The following is a 22,530-nucleotide window of genomic DNA, read 5'->3' as shown; positions in this document are numbered from 1 at the left end:
AAGCTACATGTGCTTCCGAGATGGAAAATAAAACCATCATTTACTGCAGAAACCCTTTTTTTGAAACCTGCTCATTTGTTGGAATGTTTTGCAGTCTGAGGCGAGATTCTCAGCTTCACGTTTTAGGTCTTGGGAGACAGTTGTGCTTATTTGAAGTCTTTGTTCTCAAGTTGTTTGTGACTTTTGGCCAGTCCTTTTGTGTTCTTACCCTGGAGATGCATCTTGTCAGTACCATGCATTCAGTGTCTGCAGTAAGAAAGATATTAGATCTCATTATGCAGTAGGCAGACTGTAATTACATGGCATCATTCCCTCCCTAGCTAATTGGGGCAAACTTTCCTTGTTTTATTTATTCTTCAATGATGTTAAAATAATCCAGACACCTGAGAAACACCTGAGAAATCTGTGTTGGTGATTTATTTTTTATTTAGGAAACAACAGTTATTGCATAGTCATGTTTCCTGAAGTGTTATTTTAGTGTTGTAGTAGATACGTATTTTTCCCCTAGAATATGTGCTTTCAATGTCATTTATTTGACATGAGATCATTTCTTTTCTAGCTATTTCAGTTAGTAGCTTAGACCACTGTTTTTTACCTCATTAATTTGTCTTGAATCATTTCATTGAGTTTAATGAGAGTTTTCTAAGTGAAGAGTGGTTGCTTTGCATAATGAATATAATTTTTGCTAATGGATATTTCTTTCTGAGAGTATATAAGGAATAAATGCCCGGAACGTGTAACGGTTTCCTCAGGATTTTCTCTCATTGGGTTAAAATTGCAGCCACCTTGGTCATGTTAAAAAACAGGCAACATCTGTTTTGCGTTCAGATTTGCATGTACAGTTCTGTCAGCTTTTCTGGGGTGTAGATGTTGTAATGACTTATGAATCGATCGGTTACCCACACACGAAAAATACTCATTGAAATGACTTTCTCCCACCCCTGCACTAACATCAGAATGAAATGAAAAAAGGTAAAAGAAGGGTAAGTTTCTACAGAGAGGGACATTTGGAAAATGCTTTGTGTGTTGCAGTACATACTGTAAAAGCAACTGTATTTCGTGTCCAGGAACCATCTGCTTAAAGGGTACTAAAGAAAGGCTCAGTGGACCATTGTTAAAGTTGCTGGAAGCCAGACCAACTATAAAACTGCATATTGTGTATGCTTTGCCTCCTTTGCATCTGGTGCTGCTTAGTTCGAAAACTGGAAATGTCTGAGACAATTGAAATGATCTTCTCGTTATTGTTATTAGTGTGGCTGTAGTGCCTTGTGCAAGTCAGCCTTCATGAATGGAACATAATGGCCTGGCTTGTCCTGAATATATTGTTCACATTCTAGAATGTGCTATTGTCAATAGATTTTTTTTTTTCTGAAATGTTTTATAAAGCTATTTCTATGTCTCTTGCTTTACAGATGTGCTAAAAATGGTTATACATCTAGATGGTATCATCTTTCCTGTGGGGAACACTTCTGCAATGAATGCTTTGACCACTATTACCGAAGGTAGATTTGCCAAATAAGGTTGTGCCTTTTCAGTTCTTATTAAATTTTGACAGATGATACAAGTGCTGAAACCTAATATACATATGTATAATACAAAGTCTAGTCCTCTGTGCTTGCTTTATTTGAAGTTATGCTGAGATATTGGTGGTAAAACTGCAGGTGTTGTATGGACTAATCATCTACATGAATACGTGGCAGGAACAAAACCAGTTGTTTTATGCAAGATGTTTTGTGGGGACAGTTATTCTGAACCTTTCCTCCCTTTTAAAATGACAGGAGAGAATTTTAAAATATGAGAATAGTTTTAAGTATGTCTATTTTCTCTTAGTTAGCAGATTCACTCTACAATGTGAATTCAGGAGAACTTGCCTCTACATAAGACCAAAATCAGCAAGTAGCTTTCATGCTTGCAGTTCAGTGACTGGAGTCTCAGAGAGCACTTCAGGCTTCAAGCTCCTTTCCATTTGCGTGGGAGTTGAGTCCATCTCTACTGAGGCTCTTGAGTACTTGTGTGCTCAGCAGTACCTGTAACTCAGTCCAGGCTTCAGATTCCAGGAAGCCTGCTCATTATCAAGAGGACACAGTGGTCAGGATGCTCTTTATTGCTATCATGAGAGCCATGACTTCCTCTGCATTTAATAAGAAAATATAGAACTCTGCAGCCTTATTTCTCTGTCCTTATATAAAATGTTTAATTTTAGAATAACCACTGTTGCTTAAAATGACATAGATCATTCAGTTTTCTGACTGCTTGCTATTTTCTTTTCTCTTTCTTCTTAGCCATAAAGATGGTTATGAGAAGTATACTGCCTGGAAAAGGATTTGGACAAGTAATGGTAAAAGCGAGCCCAGTCCAAAAGCCTTCATGGCTGATCAACAGCTTCCTTACTGGGTAAGACAGAGAGTGATTTACGTAAGAGGGTGTATTTTCATGTGATGGTAGTCTGAGAAGGTATGCAGTTTTGTTCTGATGTTTAAATGAGCTCCCCCTGCCCCTTCTTTTCTATCTTCACCTCGTTTCTTGTTCTGAAAGACTTTCTGATATTGCATGATCAAGCAACAGGTCAGCTGAGTTTTCAGTTGGGCTTCCTAGTATTAGAGGGCTTGGGAAAAGCTCAAGATAATTTCCCTGGTAAAGGGAGAAGAGAAGGAAATATGGGAATTGAAGGAAGGTGTTTAAAAAATATTATTATTTTTGAAGTAGTGAATGATGTATTTTTGCAGCAACACTTGCAAAGCCTACTGAAGACAGTAGTGTAACTGGGTATTGAATCAATTTTGGATTTAGGTTCAGTAGTGAAATACAATCTTACAGGAGATTGACCCAAGATTTACGTATACCTTACTGATGTCTTACTGATGTCCTGAGCATTACAGGAGAATGAATTTAACAATTGTATTTAACAATTTCCTCATGTCTGCCTTCTTTCTGATCAGCTAGTTATGCTCCATTAACCTTATCTGTAATCAGTCAGTAACGAGTAAAAACATGTTTGTTTTTCGACTTGTAGGTGCAGTGCACGAAGCCAGAATGTGGTAAATGGCGTCAGCTGACAAAGGAAATCCAGCTGACACCACAGATAGCAAAAACATACAGATGTGGTATGAAACTAAACAATTCCACCAAGGTAGCATAGAAGACTTTTGCTCATTCTGAAACTAACAAGTATATTTTTCTTGTTTGCAGACATAAATTACTTCTTGTTTTGCTGCTTAATGTTTCTAATTTCAAAACAAGTGTCCAATGGCCTGGAGAGCCGCATGGCTTAAAAGCCTACAAGCTGTTTGGCTTTTTTTGTTTCCTGAGAGAAAATATCAAGAAAGAAGCATCTGAAATACTTTCTGTCTGCAGTCAACTGTAAAATCACTCATTCTAAATCTACTAAAAGATTATCAGCATGTATAAAATAGACATGCACCAAAATGTGTTGTTTTTTTTTTTAAATTTTTATTTATTTATTTTTATTTTGGTTTTGTTTGGCCATACTTTACTATTGAGGAAAACATTTGAAAAGCTCAATGAGCTTTTATTAATTTTTAGCAAGTTTGTCATGGGGCTTTAAATGGAGAATATTCAGCTTTGGCATGAAGGTAACTCCTGAAATCTGAGAGTCCTTATAGTGCCATAGAATCGTTATAGCTAAAAACATAACATGAAAACACTGACCACGTGAAAGGATTGGCATTTCATCTTGGAACTTCATAATATTCTTAAAATAAATGAGAGAATTTTGTTTTTATAGTCTAGACTGGAAGATTTTCTCTCTGAAAAATGGGGAATCTTCCCAGAATTTCTCTATATAATTCTGCCCTCCCACCCCCATTTGTTTGTTTCAGTGTTCCACTCCATTTCATGGAATAAGACACATATCTTAATGTCTGATCAGTAGAGACTATTTTATTTAACAAATGAAAAAGGTTTTCTAGGGTGTTTTGGTTTCATGGTGTGTTGTGTTTTTAACTATGCGTTTCTCTATTATTTATTTTTACTAATACAACGCCTGTGCTACAGAAAGCTAACATTAATGAATTCTTTGGTTTGGTTTTTATGTTTATGGAACTATGCCGTAGCCAAATTGTTTTCTTTTATATTTAATTTTTGTCGCATGGCCTAAGAATAGCTCTGATTCAATTGACTTTCCTTTCAGACGGAGGGCTCAGACCAGTGTTCCATGCCTGAGGACTTGGTGAGTAGTGGTTGTTCCTCCTCATTTGTTCTAGAATATAAAAACAACCCTAAAGCATGGCATATGTCTTTCCTTTTCTTGGTCCTTCGGCCAATTGTAGTAGCATTTATGCATTTTGTTCAGGAAACTGTCAGACACTACTTGCAACAGAGCCTCGGGTTTTCTACTTTCTCATCTTTTTCCTCTCTTCCCTCGCTACCAGTTAGATTTCAGGTGGTTCTTGGTGTCTTTGGGTTGTGATCCGTGATTCAAAGTTTGCTCCTAATCCTCTCTTTTGATCAGGCAAAACAACAGCATTCAGTTGCCAGCTTTCAAACGAAAATCCCCATCCCCAAATTTCCCTGTCTTCCAGGTGGTTTCTATCTTTAGTCAAACTAGTCTCCTCTTTTCGGAAGCTGCAAAAGAACACCAAATCATGTTTTCTCTCTCCTCTCGCCCACAATACAAAACGTGATGTATGTTGGTGTTGCAATGGCTTTATGATCGTGTAACCCTGCATTTCAGATCGAGTATGATCTGATGTTCAATAAGCTATCGTTGGCAAGTGTCTCTGAGGTACCTCTATCTCAGGGCACCTGTTCAAGATCATTGTTCACTCTTGTAGGAGCTTGGTGGTTTTGTTTCATTAATGCATGTTTGCTTTGTAAGACAAGGCTGAATCGTTAGCATTTGTTAAGGTTTTAGAAGGTCTTGGATGGGGGTAGCACAATCTAAATAAAATCGAACAGTTAGTTTAGACTTTTCTAAGTTCAGATTTCTGGATGCATAAGCAACTGTAAATGCTTTATAAAGGGCCTGATTAGGCATAGATTATTGTCACGGTATGTCTCATCTGTTTGCTTTCCACATGGGTGTGGAGTTTGTGAAGTTTCAGCTCTGCTTCTGAGGAAGATGTTAAGACTGCAGGTTTTCTGTGTCAGGCTGAGGAAGGGGAAAGAGGGAGAGAAAATGTCTTTTTGACTTGCAATTCTGAGATTGGTACTTCTAGTGCTTTTTGGTCTCAGCTTTGGAGGGAGGGGGGAATTGGTTCATTTTCCAACGTTTTCAAAGTACTGACGTGTTCTCTTCTCCCCTCTTTCCTTCACTTCTCCGCTTGGCCAGAGAGTGGCTGAAGTTTCAGACCATTGGTGGTACTCCATGCTCATACTCCCTCCTTTGCTGAAAGACAGTGTGGCAGCTCCCTTTCTAGCTGCATATTATCCAGACTGCGTGGGCATGAGTCCATCCTGTACCAGCACTAATCGTTTACCTGGTGAATCCAACCTTGTGAAGTTAGAGCACCTAAAGAGCGTGCCTAATTTGACTGGTAAGAGCCATCTGCAGGGCTCTGTTGCTTAAATAGGTGTGATGAATTTTGTCTTACAACTGAGTTTGTAAGGCACACAGTGCTCCTGACTCAGAAATGCCGGTTCTGTTCTCAGCACTAATACACTCTCTCTGTGTGACTGCCTCTGTACTTCTTTGTTGTAATTTATTCATTTGTAAGATAAAGGTAATACATTTCTCGTGACATTTATTTAAGGTGTAATTACAGATCTCATAGGCTTTTGGATTACTACCTGTTATTTTTTTAATACAAATGGGAAATTAATATGTGGGTACTCAGTGATCATTTGCTTTCTTAAGGAAACAGATTTATAAAAACAAAATGTGATTCTGCTGGTTTTGATGTTGGCGATCTTTGGGGTTTGGAGAAAAGGATTGGATTTCTTAAGGCATTTGGATTCAGCTTAGGTTAGCTTTTCTGCTAATAACAGCTCTGAGACCGATAGCCTGGGTGTGCTGATCTGCAAAATAGGCCCAGTATGGAAAAAGGTAATGCAGGATTCCCATACTCATCTGTACTGATATACCTCAATACTAGCTCAGAGGGAGTGCTTTGAGGAAAGTTCAGTTTCTGTGTCATCCTAGCAGGCTCTGCTATCCTTAGGTGCTGAAAATAAATCCACTCATGTACTGAACAGTTGCTTATCTGCTTAACAAACAGAAAACCAACTTCATTACAAAGAGCTACCATTGCTGCATGTGGAGGACGACGTGTAGTTACTCTTCACTCTGGGTAGTGGTGGGGGCTGAAAATGAAAGTGGTTCAGGGGTACAGCAGTGCTAGACCTTGGACTTGAATTCAGATCCTGTTCCATGTTGGACCTGTCATGGCATCTGAGGGCACACAGTGTTTCTCTCTAGCAAAACTTAAGCTCTGACAGGTCCAAGACACATCAGGTACCAGGACAATGATTAGTACCACACAGCCTGGAGGGTAAGAGGGGAGAGTGATACAAATGAAGTCGTTCCAAAAGTGGCTAGAGGTTGGGATGCTTTGCTGCTCATAAAGGGAAAAGGATAAAAAGATACAATGGAATATGACATTTTTTTCTGTCTTTTATTTTCCATGTGTCTTTATTCAGTTGCAGGAATGAACAAATATTTCCAGCCTTTTTACCAGCCAAATGAATGTGGGAAAGCACTTTGTGTGAGGCCGGATGTCATGGAATTGGATGAGCTCTATGAGTTCCCAGAATATTCACGAGACCCAACCATGTATTTGGCCTTGAGAAACCTGATTTTGGCTCTGTGGTACACAAACTGCAAGGTAAGACATGCTAAAAGTTAATTTGTTTGCTTACAAATAACAGCTACTGCTATGGGATGTGGAGATTTTGAGGGGAAGAGAGCAAAGGGATTAGACTCTCTTCTTAGATATATCCTGTACACCAGAAAAGCTGTTCCTGTCCTTTTGGAAAACCTTTCTAAGACATTTTTTTTTTCCTTTTGTATTTTTCCCTCCAGTTTTAATGCCTGGGAGCTTATTTTGCAGCACATATAAAAATGTTATAAGCATTAAAACTTTTGAGTCTGCCCAGCTACTAGCTTTTAGAGGGATGCTTGGACATTTCTAAACAGTGTTTTGGAGGTGCTTTATGATTTTTTTTTTTGTATGAACGTTGGACAAGGGCATGATTGTCTTCATTTCTGTTAACGTTACTTCAGTCGAGTTGCCTCTATCATATTCAATATAAATGAACTCAGGAGCCAGCTAGAATTTCACATACTGAAGCTTTCAGATACTGATATCTTGACTAATATGAAGCTTTTGGATAGTGATCTATTTTTTTTATTTGGAAAGCTACTTTGGTGTGGATTTTACTGGAATGTCGTTGACCATTGCCACCAGGTAGATTCATTTTGCAGTGTGATGGATTTCAAGGCCACTGCTATACTAATGGAGCATACTGCAGAGTCTGCAAGAGTCTCTTTTAGACTCATGCTTTTATTCTGTGTCAGTCTAGCTTTTTATTTATAGGAAGGTTGGAAGAGAGAAATTGTTACCTTCATCTGTAAAACTGGCTAGCAAGAAACTTCCACAAAACTTGCTTTGAAAACGCTCTCAGAAACCTCTACGATTGATGATTAACCTTTGACATCTGGTCTACAGTTTAAATATGTTGCAGATGTGAAAATATTGAATATATTAGATTATCGACACTTCCTTTTTTGTTTGTCTTGTTTTTCCTTTACAGGAGGCTCTTACCCCTCAAAAATGTATCCATCATATCATTGTGCGGGGGCTTGTGCGTATTCGCTGTGTACAGGAAATGGAGAGGATACTTTATTTTATGACGAGGAAAGGACTAATTAATACAGGGATTTTATCAGTCAGTCCTGACCAGTACCTTCTTCCTAAAGAATACCACAATGTAAGTGGCTGTAAAAATCCCTGGGTTATTAATGCCATAAAACTACACGGTACTTTTTTTTTTCTTTTCATTTTTTCCTCATCTGTCATTTAAGTCAGAATTGCATCTAAAAGCAAACATATTGCATGTTTTTCACATGGTCCTTCCTCATCTGCCTTCAATGCTTATGGAAACTACAGACATTGGGGTCTGCCAGCAAGGTTTGTATTCATGCTGACATCTATGGAATCCAGTCCTGTGGATTTGTGCTTCCTATATGCTTTTTAGATGGATGGAAACTGTGGGAAAAACATTCAATATGCCTCGGTTCTTCTTGCGGCTTAACACTGTAGTACACCACAGCTTCCATATTATATTCCATAGAATGTAATAGGAATTTTCTTCTCTGGTTGCAAGAGCTATGATTAAACGGTACATACTCATGAGTAGCAATCTGTATGACAGCACACAGAAACTTGTAGAATGAATATATTCTGTAACGGAATACCTCCTAGAAGTAGTAAGCTGATTTACATATGGAGAGCCTATTTCTATGTGGTTGCAATTTATAAAATAGTTTTTATTGGTCAACCCAATTTTTGATTGAAATTGTTACAAAGTGTGTTAGTTGCCTGATAACTTCAGCTGTTCCTGTTAAAAGAAATTGAGACATTTGAATTTAAAGTGCCTAAAAATTTTAACTATTTTCAAAGCTATGATTGGCCTTTTCTGTATATTAAATGCAATATAATTTCTAAAAGTGAACTCTGATTACATTAGAGGACAAGACAACTTAAAATTCTGAAATCTGTGGGTACTTAAAATTTAGCAAGAAGAAAAATAAGTGTGCAATGATCACTTCTATTTTAGCTCTGAGTAGTTTTATTTATTTAAGTATTTTACCATTTTTTAGAAATCTGTCATTATTGTTGGGGCTGGTGCAGCAGGATTAGCAGCAGCCCGACAGCTGCACAACTTTGGGATTAAGGTAAGAAAGTTTAGAGTACATAACGTAAAAAAATCAGACTTCTGCTTTGAAAATATTCTACACACAGAATAATAATAACATTCTTGTTACAAACATCTAAGTATTGGGTGTTCTAATTAATCTGTAAAATCTGGGGTTTTATTGAGTAAAGCTGCTGTTAAGAACAACGTTTACCTTTATTTAAAATCCAGCAAAGCAACTGCTGAATATTTTGTACAGACCTGGGTTGGGGAGATAGGGGAGACAGGGATATTCATGTCCAAATAATAAAACTGTAGATGATGGATGTTTAAAAGAGAGGACATTTTCTCTCCTTTGTGCAATTTAATGTACCTATTTGTTTTTTAATCAAAAATAAGCAAACCACGTGCATTTCCCTTTTCCCTCCTATTTGTTATTACCAGTGTGATCCCACAATATTGACACATTGACATAATTTTGTGCATCGGAGTGTTCTTATGAAAATCTGTGGGACTTTGCACGTGAAATGTTTGCAGGACTGATGCTTAAGGAAATGAATGAGCACATTACTTTCCTTAATTTTTTTTTTTAAGTGAAACCCTAGATCCTATTGCGCCATTATCTCATTCGTTGATGGTTGAAGAGCAGATTGCAGTGCAGCCTTATTGTCCATCAAGTCCTGTGGAAAGCTCTCCTGCAGTAAAATATGTAATTATCAACCGGCAGGACATTTTTTTAAATGTATGAAATATATTGTAATTATTTTTTACATTGTTTTTATTTTTTCCTATTGCTTTCTGCTGTTCTGGAGAGATGGAGAATCTCTAAAAAAATATATAAATAAATAAAAAGACTTACCTAAACATAAAAAGATAATATAAGTTAATAATAATAAATATATTCAGTTCAACAAAATATCCATCCAGTGGTGGATGCTGAAGAAAGTATCTGTAAATGATAGAAATATGACAATAAGGTATTCTCAGAATGCCCCAGGAATAAACTTCTCCAAAATATTTGTAGATGCCCTCAGGTGGACACTGTAGTTGGATAATTGTGTTTAAAAGTCTCTAGCACACGTTGAACTCCAATTTTAAGATTTTCTGAATATGTGTTTAACTTTTTTAAAAAGGTGTTTTTTTTTTTTAACTAGGGTTGTTTCTTAAAGTACCAGTTATTTTATATGTGTATATTTCCTAAAGAATAATGTTTAAGTTAAAATTTAAATACATAAATGAGCTATATCAAGAAACAAAAATAGCATTAATATTGTTAGCATCGATGGATTGTTTTTTGTTTGCTTGTCCGGTTATGCTTTGTTTTCCCCTTTGCTCTGGAGGTGAACAGATATGTTTATTATAATCATGCCTTACAATTTCCTGAACTGCATTCTGTCATAGGTCATTGTCTTAGAAGCTAAAGACAGAATTGGCGGCCGAGTGTGGGATGATAAGACGTTCACAGGAGTCACCGTTGGAAGAGGTGCACAAATCGTCAATGGATGTGTCAACAACCCAATGGCACTAATGTGTGAGCAAGTGGGTTCCTTACAGTGGTCATGCATTATCGTTAGTGCAAAAGTGGTGTTAAAAGCCAGGTGTGGGTGGGTGGGCGAGGGTGGGAGTCCTTTTTCATGACATGATTGAAAAGCTGTTCTGCATTTTAAGTAAACTCCACGTTGCTATCGTATCTTTGGTAACAGCTGGGGACAGACAAGGGCTGTGGAATGATCTCAGGCACCTTATGTAAAGCTAGCTAGGGTGGCTTCAGCTTCAGAACCAGAAGTAACCACATTTTTGCCCTTTTCTGGAGATAAAAATGTAAAGAGGCCCCGGCAGCCTGCTGATTCTAGTACAGGCAAATCCTTGGAGCTGAGAAGGACTTTACTGTGGGAGGCTATTGCTGTGTTGCTGTAATACCTGTATCCACGATAGACTTGGCTTGGCTTGGCCTCTGTATTTCTAGTTTGATTCTGCACAAATAACGCTTAATATATTTAATAGCTACTGTTGCAAATGCAATGCAGTTTGATTGTTTGGGCAGGAAGCAGGATTTCCCCAAGTGGAACTTGAGTTTGGAGTTCGTTCAGCGAGGCATGCAAATCCAGCCTGTGTTAACAGGGTAGTGCTCTGTAGTGTCATGAAGAAAAAAATGTATTTTTTGGTTTTAAGTCATATTTTAGTTATGAGGTGAGGAGCGACGACTTCTGAATACACATTGGGTGCCCGTCCCCATGTGGTCTTTGATGTTATCTTTGAATCAAAGTCCAGCTCTATCTTGATCTGCAGTGGCAAGCAACAGCCTGGAGATATGTGAGGATATGCAAAAAAACGCTGGGGTGCAGTTTAATTTAACAAAGCCCTAGGAAGAAGTTAGAGCTATTCTAGTGCTATTTTCTCCAGACCGACTGTGGAATATAAAGTCTGTTCTCTGACTTAGGTCTGCTGGGTGTTTGATGCAAGTTGGACAAGCAGAGCAAGATATTAGGTTTAATTCAAAATCGTTTCTTTCTTTGCTTGTTTGCTAATGAAATGGGCAATATCTGGCGAGATGCATCCTGTTGATTCCTGACTTGCAGGGAACTGTTGGGGCATAAGTTACCAGAAAGTTGTGGAAAATAACTGATTTCAATGGCAAAAAAAAGATAAGGCAAAGTAAAAATGAAGGAAACTGGTTAATCGTGAATGATAACAGACCCAAAAACTCTGTTCTAGCCCCTGACTTGATAGGAATGTTGGAGACAAGGTTTCAGAGAATCCACGATATAGAAAAGGATGGAAGAGTGGGGAAAAACAGTTTGCTGACAATTAAGGGATAGAAGGGCTGTTGGTATTCCAGTACTAGGAGGATGAGAGTCTGAGTTAATCTAATTATTTAAAGTCTTGGATGTTTTTTAAGTGACATCGCTTAAATCTGAGGGATTCACCTTTCTTTAAATAACTTTGAGCAGGTTAGGCACTGTAGTTTTTCCATATTTAAAAAGCAATAAAATGTCTTTTTCTTAAGCTTGGCATTAAAATGCACAAACTAGGGGAGAAATGTGACTTGATCCAGGAAGGTGGAAGGATAACAGATCCCACTATTGATAAACGTATGGACTTTCATTTCAATGCCATCCTAGATGTTGTCTCTGAGTGGAGAAAAGATAAAACCCAACATCAAGATGTTCCTCTTGGTGGTAAGTGGGAGATGTATTTAAAAGTGAAGATGTTGGCTGTGCTCATAACCATCAGAATTCAGAGTTTTATATTAAATTGCCTTTTACATTGGACATTTTTAGAAGTGTATGGCTGCACATCTGACCTTAAATACAGCAGTGATAATGTGACTCTCTGAAGGACAAAGGGAGATTGACTGACTACCATATATACACAGACCAAAATGTCACATGTAACATTTAAGGAAATTTAATTTGAAGGCTTTATAGTTCTGTATTACTTTTAATGTAGTATCTTGTTTTCAAGATATAGCTTTTATTCCGTATACAGAAAGCTAGTGGCAATAACGGTTCAAAAGACTTGTTTCTTACCAAAGCAGGACATAGCTAACCATTAGTTTTACTCGTTATGACTAACCTGTCTAAAAAAGCCTGATCAAAGCCTTTTACTGCCAAGAATGGCCCCACCTCTGTTGGTAATGCCTCCCACTTACAGCATGCATACAAGTATATTCAACAACAAATAAACTTGCTTGGAAATGACTGCGTCCCAAATCTTTTCACTGTGGGTTCAGTAAGACAGAATTAATAATTCCTGTGGTCTTCAGTGAACTCTGGATAAAATTTCTCATCTCCATAATTAAAAAAAAAAAAAAAAAGGAAAAGAAAAGCGGTATTTATTTGCAAGGATTCTCTGTTATATTGAACTGCTCTTTTCCTTGAAATATCTTCGACTGTACATTGATGATAGCTAAACAATTAATTTCTCTACTGTCTCAATTGATTATCCCAACTATGCTGTTGCCCTTTAAAAAACAAATTTTTTTAACCTTTTTTTTCCTTTTTTTCTTTTTTTTTTCTTTTTCCTTTTTTCCTGAAGTTATGTATGTTTCCTTTTGGAAAAAAAAAAATTACTAGGGAAAACTGTTTAAACAACAGAGCTACATTTTATCACCAGAAGGATCTTGTGTTTCTTTTTCTGGGGGAGAAGAAAAAGATCTTAGTGCAAACTAGTAGTAAGCTTGAAAATCACGTGATCCAGAGAATAGCATACTGAAATGCAGTAGGACTTCTGATGAATCATGACATATTCTTATTTTAAACATGTTATTTTACAGAGAAAATACAGGAGATCTATAAAGCCTTCATTCAGGAGTCTGGTATCCAGTTCAGTGAGCTGGAAGAAAAAGTACTACAGTTCCATCTCAGTAACTTGGAGTACGCCTGTGGCAGCAATCTCTCTCAGGTGAGTTTTGACAGCTGTTTTTTGACATGGTTGAGCTCTATAGAAAATACTGTTGCAAGTGACATTGACAAGCTATCTGATCCATCCATGCCCCCAAGGAAGAATCAGCTAGCCCTAAACTATTCCTATATCCCTAACCTGTTCTTTAAAAGCATCCTGACACAAATTCCAGCACCTCCTTAAGTAATCTAAAGGGAGTTCATGACATGCTTGCAGCGATATCCTCTTTAACTTCAGAAGCTGAGAGTAGATGGCGCAGTGGAATCAGGGCATTTTGCTGAGATTCTGGGTGGTAGAATTCACAGGAGAGTTACTCTGCCTCAGATGTTGTGTGTGACTTCTGCTTCTCAGTTGTGCTTAAAAACTGAGGTATTTCTCTACCTTGCTAGGTATCTTGAGAATAAAAGCATTTAACTTCTGAAGTGTTCCAACACCCTGACGGTGGGCCCCAGTTCACCACTCCTAGGTATTCTGTTGACTATGTGATACTTGGCTTTCCTCGCGACTTCAGAGTTAACCAAGCAGGTTCAGGAAATACCAAAGTATGATGTTGTTTGCAGTGTGTTATTTGCTCAATCCTGTTGCTTGGGTTAAAGATGTTTAGGGTCAAGCTTACTGTGGTAGTGGGAGAGCTGATTGATGTGTGCAGATGCACAAATCTGATCTGAACTGAGAAGCATATAAGAAATAACAAAAATCTGCAAGACAGTGTTATACCAGGACAGTCAATGGAGAATATTTTGATCTGTCAAGCTTTTCCACTTCATTAGCACCCAGGGGCAATAATAAAGATGCTAAAACCTATCTTCTTGTTGATTTGAAAATCAAAATATGAGGTAAATGCAACTGCAGTGTTAGGAATTGTAATTTCAATGGCAGTTTGAGAATTGCTTCAGATTTTTAACTGCCAAGTAGTGATTGCTTAGTGCAAATATCTCTATTGTCAATGAAAAGTATCATGAAAAAATCTGCAAAGTTAGAGAAAAATTATATTGAGATTTTTTTAATATCTCATTTCCCCCTCATGGTGGGAAGTATTTTGATTTTTATTGGAAGTCTTAGGGCTGTAAAATCTGGCTTCTTTGCTAGAGAGAGAAAACTGAAATAGATCAACTACTATCCACCTGAATTTTTGTACTACTTTTTTTTTTAAACTCATATGATTACTTTCCTTAATCCAGCAATTTACATGCCATTTAGAGGCTTTAGAAAAATAAGCCGTTTATTTTTGTCAGCATTACTATATATTATCATGCTGTACTTTCCTCCCCCTCCCCCCAGTTGTGAAGGGAATTAGGGTGGCTTCTTCTAAGCTGTGGGACTTCTGCTAGTACCCACGTCACCTCACCAGTAGAGACAGCTAGTTATGTTCTGCCCACAGGTATCTGCACGCTCATGGGACCATAATGAATTTTTTGCCCAGTTTGCTGGAGATCACACTCTTCTAACTGTGGGATATTCTACGGTGATCGATACACTGGCAGAAGGATTGGACATCCGGCTGAATTTCCCAGTAAGTCTGGAAAATGTTGATGTAGTACCTGCCTTGCTTTACTTTGAAGCACCCCATCACATCTTTGTATTCTTTTTGACCAGGTAAATCTGCACCTGCAGTTATTCCAGCTTAGCTATAAGAAAAGAGAGAACAAGTTAAGTTTCTGACTGATCAGAAATTAAATTATTGATGTTGCCATTAGCATCGAGTAATGCTATTTATATTAAACCTTTGATACTGAAAACACAGCTGTATTTCTACAGTCTAAATGCAATCTAAATTTTATATAAGTTTAATTGTAGTATTTGATGAATGCAGTGTCAAAGGTATACAGTAATAAAAAATCAATTTATCTAAGTAACTTGAATTTTTAAATACTGTAATGAACAGTAAAGAACTCTCTGGTAAGGAACACTTTATACTATTTCTGGAAAGCCTCTCTGAGGACCATCTGTACTTAAACATAATGTGATGAGCTGGTATGTTAGAATCATGAATTTTCTTTTTCAGCTACATAGAAGCTTTTTTTTTTTCTTTCAATATTTGTGTGGATATTTGTACTCAACTAGTTTGCAGACTGATGCTATGTTAGCTATTCTTGTCTGAACTTATATTGCACGTGTAGATTTTTGTAGTATAATAGCTTTGCATTTGCCTTTCAATAGGTACAGAGCATTGACTATTCTGGTGAAGAAGTACAGGTCACTACTGCAGAAGGAACAGTGTGGAGAACCCAAAAGGTAACCAATATGCTTCAAGTTTACAGATTTTGGAGAACACAAGAGCAGTATTGATCACAGTACATGTACTTTTTTTTTCCTCCCTTTCCCTCAGAAGACTCTCTAATCCAATCTCTACTCAAAGATGAAAACTCCTATATTCCAATGACCTGTATTTGGATGTCCTAGAACGTATTTTTCATTCCACATGCTTGAGTTTTGAGTACTAGTTGATATAAAGAACTAAGGCCTATAAAGGTAGTACTATAAAAATGTGAATCACATAGATTTTTATCTGGTCTTTGAAGTGACAGTTAGGATGGTGGTTTTTTTTGGTTCCATTCCCTACTCAGCTTTACCCCACTTGACATGTAAATCTGCCCCATGAAATTTTTCCCTTTGGGATGCAGGACTCAACAACCCATGTTTCTCAGTCACTCTTATTTCCTGTGTCCCCATCTGCTTTGTGCTGCATAATTTACATTTTAGGCATTTAAAAAGTGATACCTAAATGTGATCAAAATTGGGTTGTCATCACTCATGTTACTGAACAAATTTTAAAGGGTGGGAAGCTCTGAAGGGGAAAAAAAACCCACATCTTTCCTCCTTTCAAAAAGACAGTTCTTTTAATCTGATAGTCATTGACTATAATTTACAGGAGGTATTAAAATTAACAGTATGGTTAGCCAGTGATACAAGCAATTCAGCAGACTTCAACTTAAAAGCCAGTGAATGAACTGAGGGACCTGTTCTCACCTGAATGTAATGCGCAGTAAAATCAGACACTAATCTGGTGAGTATTACGCTGCATCCTACATGAAAAATCCAAGACAGTTATAAGAGGATGCTATTAGGCTTAAGTGCAGTGTTCAGCTTTTGCTGCTGTTGTGACTGCAATTATTTCTCTCAGGTATTAGTGACCATACCACTGGCCCTTCTTCAGAAAAATGCCATCCAGTTCAATCCTCCACTGTCAGAAAAAAAAATTAAAGCCATTAATAGTTTGGGAGCAGGAGTCATTGAGAAGGTAAGTAAATTTGGAATATATTTCTACTTCTTTTCACAGAAATATTGGCTGCTTTGGCCCTGTTGCTTCTGCTGTGCATTTCTCAGGGTTCACCTACACATTTAGTTTTACTTTCTAGTCAAAAATCTTCAGTGACGCGTCTGTTACGTGCAGTTTTGGAGGGGGTGGGACAGGGAAAGGAAGCACGGAAAGAAACATTTTGCAGAGCTGCTTCTTTTCTTTATTTCTACACTATTAGAGAAATTCAATGGAAATAGTTGTGTTCATTTGTTTTTTAACCTGCACAGTGTACATTGTTAAAATGCTTGGAAGAGAAAAATGCTAGCAGGGATCACATGTATTTCTTAGTATTGCCAACTCAAGTCTGTTTTTTAAAAGAAATTGTTTGCAGAATCACTTCACAGCTTAAACTTTTTGTGCAAGCCTTATATTGATCTTAGATCTTCCAAAATTCTCATAATATGCTTATTCCTGTTCCCTTTGACCTAATAAATATATGAACTACTTCAGATGAATACTGAAAGCTGTGTATTTGACCAGTGTAAGATCTACATTTTTCCCAGTGCAAAAAGATCCCTTATAAGGTCTGTGCTTAGAACAAAATAGTAACAGAAGTAATGCCAGAAACCAGACAATAACAGTGTGGAAATCTAAAGGCAAGATTCAATGATCTCCATCCACTGTGGGTTATTTCTGAGTTCTGCATTAAGTTTGTAAAAACTCTGCCGAATTTGAGCATTTTCCATAGTGAATTAAATTGTGAACTTGATTTTGTTTTCAATTTCTGGGACTTCAGTTTTATTTCCCTCCCTGTTCCCCTTGGTGAACAGGCCCATACATTCTTTGTTGAGATCCCCTTACAGAACTGTATGCCTCTAATTGAGTGGAAAAGGGAAAAAGAGTTAGAACAGTTTTGAGTTTGTAGTATGAAATTACTTGATTCCCTCTCTCTTTCTTTCTCTCTAGATCGCCTTGCAGTTTCCTTATAGATTTTGGGACAGTAAAATTCAAGGAGCTGATTTTTTTGGTCATGTTCCACCCAATTCCAGCCAACGTGGACTTTTTAGTGTCTTTTATGACATGGATCCAGAGGTATCATACACTACCTGTATTTTCTGTTGTCCCTTTAGAAATACAGTTTGTAATCTAGGCGCAATAATTACTGACATTGAAAGCTTCACTTTTTTTTCTGCTACTCTGAAAAGAAAGGGAATCACTATTTAGCAAGAAAAAGTCAATTTATACTTTGTAATAAATGGCAGCATTTTCCCAGATTTGGCTACAAAATAATATACAAGTAAGTTAATGTTTTATTGTTAAAGCTATCCTAAAAGCAAGTGTGTAACACCTAACTGCAGATGAGCAAATATGGGAAAGTCTGCCAGTCACTTCCAGTTTAGGACTTTTGTTTCCTTACTTAAACCTAAAAAAGTTCATGCCAGTTTACTAATACCTAATGGCCTGCAGTGACCTGAATGACTTTGTGAAGCAGCAGAAAACAAACAATAGGTTTTGTATGAAAGTGAGCTCTGCAACTCATGGATTTCAAAAACAATTCAAACCAGTGTATTGACATTATGTTTCCCTTCCCTGACAGTTCCAAGCAGACACCCTACACACTTAATTTTTCGTACTTTAACAAGTGCTGCTTATTACTTGGCAGCAATTAAAAGTCATTTTATAATCTCATGACTTAATCAAAAAAGAACTATCCTGTGAAGTCTGCACTCTGTTATTACAATATCAATACCTGTATATGGCTTTCTGTAAAGAAGTTTTCTCCTTAATACTTAGGAGCTCATTCTACATGAGATTCAGTGTGCTGTCTATAGCTAATAGAATAGATAACTATCCCCTGATAGCTATCAAATTTAATAACAGAAGAACTGCCTTATAGATAAGAGAGGGGGAATTTAATGGATTTGACAGCCTGTGTGGTATACTATAGTCACTACTTAATCTTTGAAACTACTGAATCATAGCAAATTTGTTGAAGTGAAAGGAAGAACTGAGCTTTCCTTTCTTTGGCCAGAATCAGATGCTAAGGACTTAGCATTGAATCATAAAATTCCTTAAAGACCATAAAGACCACCCAGTGCCAACCCCCTGCCATGGGCAGGGACACCTCCCACCAGACCAGGTTGCCCAAAGCCCCATCCAGCCTGGCCTTGAACACCTCCAGGGATGGGGCATCCACAGCTGCTCTGGGCAGCCTGTGCCAGTGCCTCACCACCCTCTGAGTGAAGAATTTATTCCTTATGTCTAATCTAAATGTACCCTGTTTCAGTTTTAAACCATCCCCCCTTGTCCTATCATTATTTGGCCAAGCAAAAAGTTGCTGTCCATCATTTTTATAAGCCCCATTTATTGAAAAGCTGCAATGAGGTCACCCTGGAGCCTTCTCTTCTCTAGGCTGGACATTCCCAGCTCTCTCAGCCTTTCTTCACAGGAGAGGTGCTCCAGCCCTCTGAGCATCTTCCTGGCCCTCTTCCATCCTCTGGACCCCCTCTGACAGCCCCACATCCTTCTTGTGCTGGGGGCACCAGACCTGGATGCAGCACTCCAGGTGGGGCCTCACAAGGGCAGAGCAGAGGGGCACAGTCACCTCCCTCCACCTGCTGTCCACTCCTCTGTTGGTGCAGCCCAGGATGCATCAACAGTCTTCTGGGCTGCAAGTGCGCACTGCGAGCTCGTGTTGAGCTTGTCCAGGTCCCTCTGGATGGCATCCCTTCCTTCTGTTGTATCAACTGCACCACTCAGCTTGGTGTCATCTGCAAACTTGCCGAGGGTGCACTTGATCCCACTGTCTGTGTCATTGATAAAGGCATTAAACAGCACCGATCTCAGGACAGACCCCTGAGGGACACCACTCATCACCAGCCTCCACCTGAGATAGAGGCTCAGTAGAGCCATTGACCAACGCTCTCTGGGTGCGACCTTCAAGCCAGTTCCTTATTCACTGAATGGTCCACTCCTCATCTCTCTCCAATTTGGAGATCAGGATGTGATCTCCAATTTGGAGATCAGGATGGAGATCACGTGTGACTGTGTCAAAGGCCTTAAGCACTGGCTTAAATCCAGAAACATATCTAGCTAGTATTTAAATAGCTTGTCTCTTTTAACATTTTTTGAAACCGGAGTAGAGTTGATGTTTTGAACTGAAGAGGAGCTTGAGAGGTCTGTCACAAAGAGTAGGACCCTCAAGGTCATTTTTTTTGGTGTAACACTTCAATAGGTAGACAGGAAGTTTTCAGCGAATTCTGTGAGTTGTAAATGGGGCTGACTGTCACCTGATACAGATTTGTGTCAAAAAAAAAAACCAACAAAAAACCCAAACATTAGTGGATGTTAGTAATTTGAGCATAAATACTGAAGAATATGAACTCTTTGTTCTAAGGAAATAATTTCCTCTAGAATGACAATATCTTTGTCAATAGCATTTAAAAGGAACGTTTCAAGAAATACCTAAACTAGTAATTTTGAAGTGACACAATATGTTAATGTTTTGTTTCTAGGGCAAACAAAGCATTTTAATGTCAGTGGTCACTGGAGATGCTGTGACAACCATTAAGAATTTAGATGATAAACAAGTACTGCAACAGTGTATGACTGTACTTCGAGAGCTGTTTAAGGAGCAGGTAAGAGAAACCTCTTCTCTTAAACGACATGCATTAACTTGCCAACAGACATAAAGCTTTTGGTTATATTACTTGATGTCTGAAGTACCAAAGTTTTCCTGTTTTATTTTTTTCTTTTTCTGTGTGTTTGAGGGAATATGCGTTTGAGACATGGTAAAAACAGCATGTTTGGTCCCTTGTCTAAAAAATATGTCTTGAGATTTCTTAGATCTGTCTCAAGGAAGAGCATATTGAATAGAACACCAGAAACGAACTTTCCTTCAAAGTGCTTTTAGAAATGACAATTAAAATAAATCAGTACTTTAGGAAGACAATACAATTCTTAACTGTCACTTTTTCCAAACTTTTTGTTGGCTATCCCTGCTTCTAATACATCATAAAAGCTTTAAGCATAATAATTCTTTTTTATTCCCTCCAGTGTAAAAAGCCACTGAAATTGGATGCAGGTGTCTGTGTGTGGGAAGGTTATTCTTCTAATACGAAACAGCCCTTCCCGAGATACCTTGGGGTGGAGGTACAAGCAAGATGATCAGTCAAGGGCCCTATAGCCTGACTGTAAAGAAATAGAGTAAAAATTCCTTTACTTCCCCACCAGCTCATCATCAGGATAAGCACTAATAGGACAGTCAGATAAATCCAGGGCAAGCAGAAGGTTATTACTTAGCAATGCACTCTACTTAATGGACTGTAATATCTTAGATTACTTAGAGCAGTTAGGTCTCAGGGAATACTTGGACTAACAGTCTTGGAAAGATTTTGGCATCCAGAAGCCTGCCTTTTCCTACTAAACAAACTTTTGGTAACAGCTTTACAGTTACTAGAATCATGGCAATGCGAGTCCACATACCTGCTGTTTTGATCTCATGAGAACACACAGGCAGCAAACAGCTCTTGGGTTTTGACGCTAGCCCAGAAGGATGATTCTCTCCTCTTTGTCCCCATCGTTTATAGCAGTTGTGAATTTCAGTCATCCGTCCACAATGCTGCAGGATTTTCAAAGATTAGGTGGCTTCTAAGGGTGTACCAAAATTTCCTTCTGGGATTTCTGTGGCCATATGTAGCTGTTTGCCCAGCCCTTGTTTTGATTGCTTGCATTTTAGTATTTTGGGTGCTACCTGAACAGAATAGTCTATTTGTTGATACCAGATGTTGTGCAAGAGACAATCAGAGGTACTTTTGTCTACTTATGACAAACCCCTTAAGAGTAAGACACAGCTGTAGTTAACTGAGCCCTCGTACAGTTATTCAGGCTCTTTTTGGTAGAACTGTGTAGAATTTACACGCTGTGATGTGACAAAGAATACATGGTACTATTGTCAAGGCTTAATTATGGACTTAGTTTTCTGTTTTCTCCCTGAACCTAGCTTTCAAACTAGCTCACTTTCTGACTTTAGACAAGTAATGTTATTTCTTCATTGGAATAAAATAATGCACAAAATGGAGATTATATTTTGAGATTTAACAAGCTAGAATTTGCAAAGCATTGTGCCTTACAAAGATGTAAAGTGCTTATGTTATACGCGCAAACATACTGAATGATGTTGATACTGGTATTTTGTAAGTTTGCAAGACTATGCATTATTTTAACAGGATTTTTTTTTCTGTGTAGTTCTAGATATAATATCCAGATTTGTTGCAATCAAAACAGTGCAACTGTAATGTTTCAGACATCAGACATGTCTAGCAAACAAATTATTATGCCACCAGTCACTAAAAGAAAACTGGAATTCTGGAATTTAATCCAATCTGTGTTGTAATAATACTGCATGCTCTCTAAAGATTATGGAAAGCTATCCAAATATGAGCTCTTCTTTGTAGCACATAAGTTTTACCTTGATTACACAGGAGGTTCCAGACCCAGTAAAGTTTTTTGTTACTCGATGGAGCAAAGATCCATGGCTGCAGATGGCGTATAGCTTCGTAAGAACAGGAGGCAGTGGAGAAGCTTATGACATTATAGCTGAAGACATACAAAGAACAATTTTTTTTGCTGGTGAGGTAAGTATCTTTGTTACTGTTGGTTAAGGTTACTGGGGAACTACTTATGAAAGATTGTCTTTTGTTAGTCAACAGTTATTAATTTAGAAGTAGCATATAAATATTCTATTACACAAATACACTAATGTTTCTTGATTTTGACACAGACCCCTCTTTAATTCCTATTATTGGGAATAGGAAGTTTGCCAAATATCTCAGGTTGGGAGCAAATCGCATAACCATAAGAACGTAATGTTGCAAGACAACATGCTACACTTGTATTTTTAGTCAAATTATCTTGCTGTTACTGCACTTGTGGTTAACATAACAAATGCACACTGCTGACGGCACAGGTGCTTTCTATATCGAACCAGTACTTACATGTCTCACTGAAGTGCAGATAGCAAAACAGACTACTGACTTGCTTGCAGATTTTGATGTTGCCAAAAATAATAA

At 37.9% G+C, this 22,530-nt stretch overlaps 1 protein-coding gene across 1 annotated transcript in view; it reads left to right on the top strand.

Annotated features, from left to right (window-relative positions):
• KDM1B (lysine demethylase 1B) overlaps positions 1 to 22,530 on the top strand; it is a 29,674-nt gene that overhangs the window by 4,166 nt on the left and 2,978 nt on the right. The window contains exons 5-21 of the mRNA XM_048058080.2: positions 1,413 to 1,502; positions 2,283 to 2,394; positions 3,014 to 3,130; positions 4,151 to 4,189; positions 5,291 to 5,495; positions 6,598 to 6,782; positions 7,711 to 7,887; positions 8,780 to 8,854; positions 10,216 to 10,353; positions 11,822 to 11,993; positions 13,091 to 13,218; positions 14,600 to 14,731; positions 15,379 to 15,453; positions 16,343 to 16,459; positions 17,426 to 17,551; positions 19,975 to 20,097; positions 21,943 to 22,095. Of these exons, the coding sequence (XP_047914037.1) occupies positions 1,413 to 1,502; positions 2,283 to 2,394; positions 3,014 to 3,130; positions 4,151 to 4,189; positions 5,291 to 5,495; positions 6,598 to 6,782; positions 7,711 to 7,887; positions 8,780 to 8,854; positions 10,216 to 10,353; positions 11,822 to 11,993; positions 13,091 to 13,218; positions 14,600 to 14,731; positions 15,379 to 15,453; positions 16,343 to 16,459; positions 17,426 to 17,551; positions 19,975 to 20,097; positions 21,943 to 22,095 (2,164 nt within the window). The remainder of the gene's footprint in view (positions 1 to 1,412; positions 1,503 to 2,282; positions 2,395 to 3,013; positions 3,131 to 4,150; positions 4,190 to 5,290; positions 5,496 to 6,597; positions 6,783 to 7,710; positions 7,888 to 8,779; positions 8,855 to 10,215; positions 10,354 to 11,821; positions 11,994 to 13,090; positions 13,219 to 14,599; positions 14,732 to 15,378; positions 15,454 to 16,342; positions 16,460 to 17,425; positions 17,552 to 19,974; positions 20,098 to 21,942; positions 22,096 to 22,530) is intronic.

The sequence above is a fragment of the Anser cygnoides genome, chromosome 2 (genome assembly GCF_040182565.1).
Source record: "Anser cygnoides isolate HZ-2024a breed goose chromosome 2, Taihu_goose_T2T_genome, whole genome shotgun sequence".
Lineage (NCBI taxonomy): Eukaryota > Metazoa > Chordata > Aves > Anseriformes > Anatidae > Anser > Anser cygnoides.
Note: the sequence above shows the minus strand (reverse complement) of the source record. Positions and strands in the feature narration are given on the sequence as shown.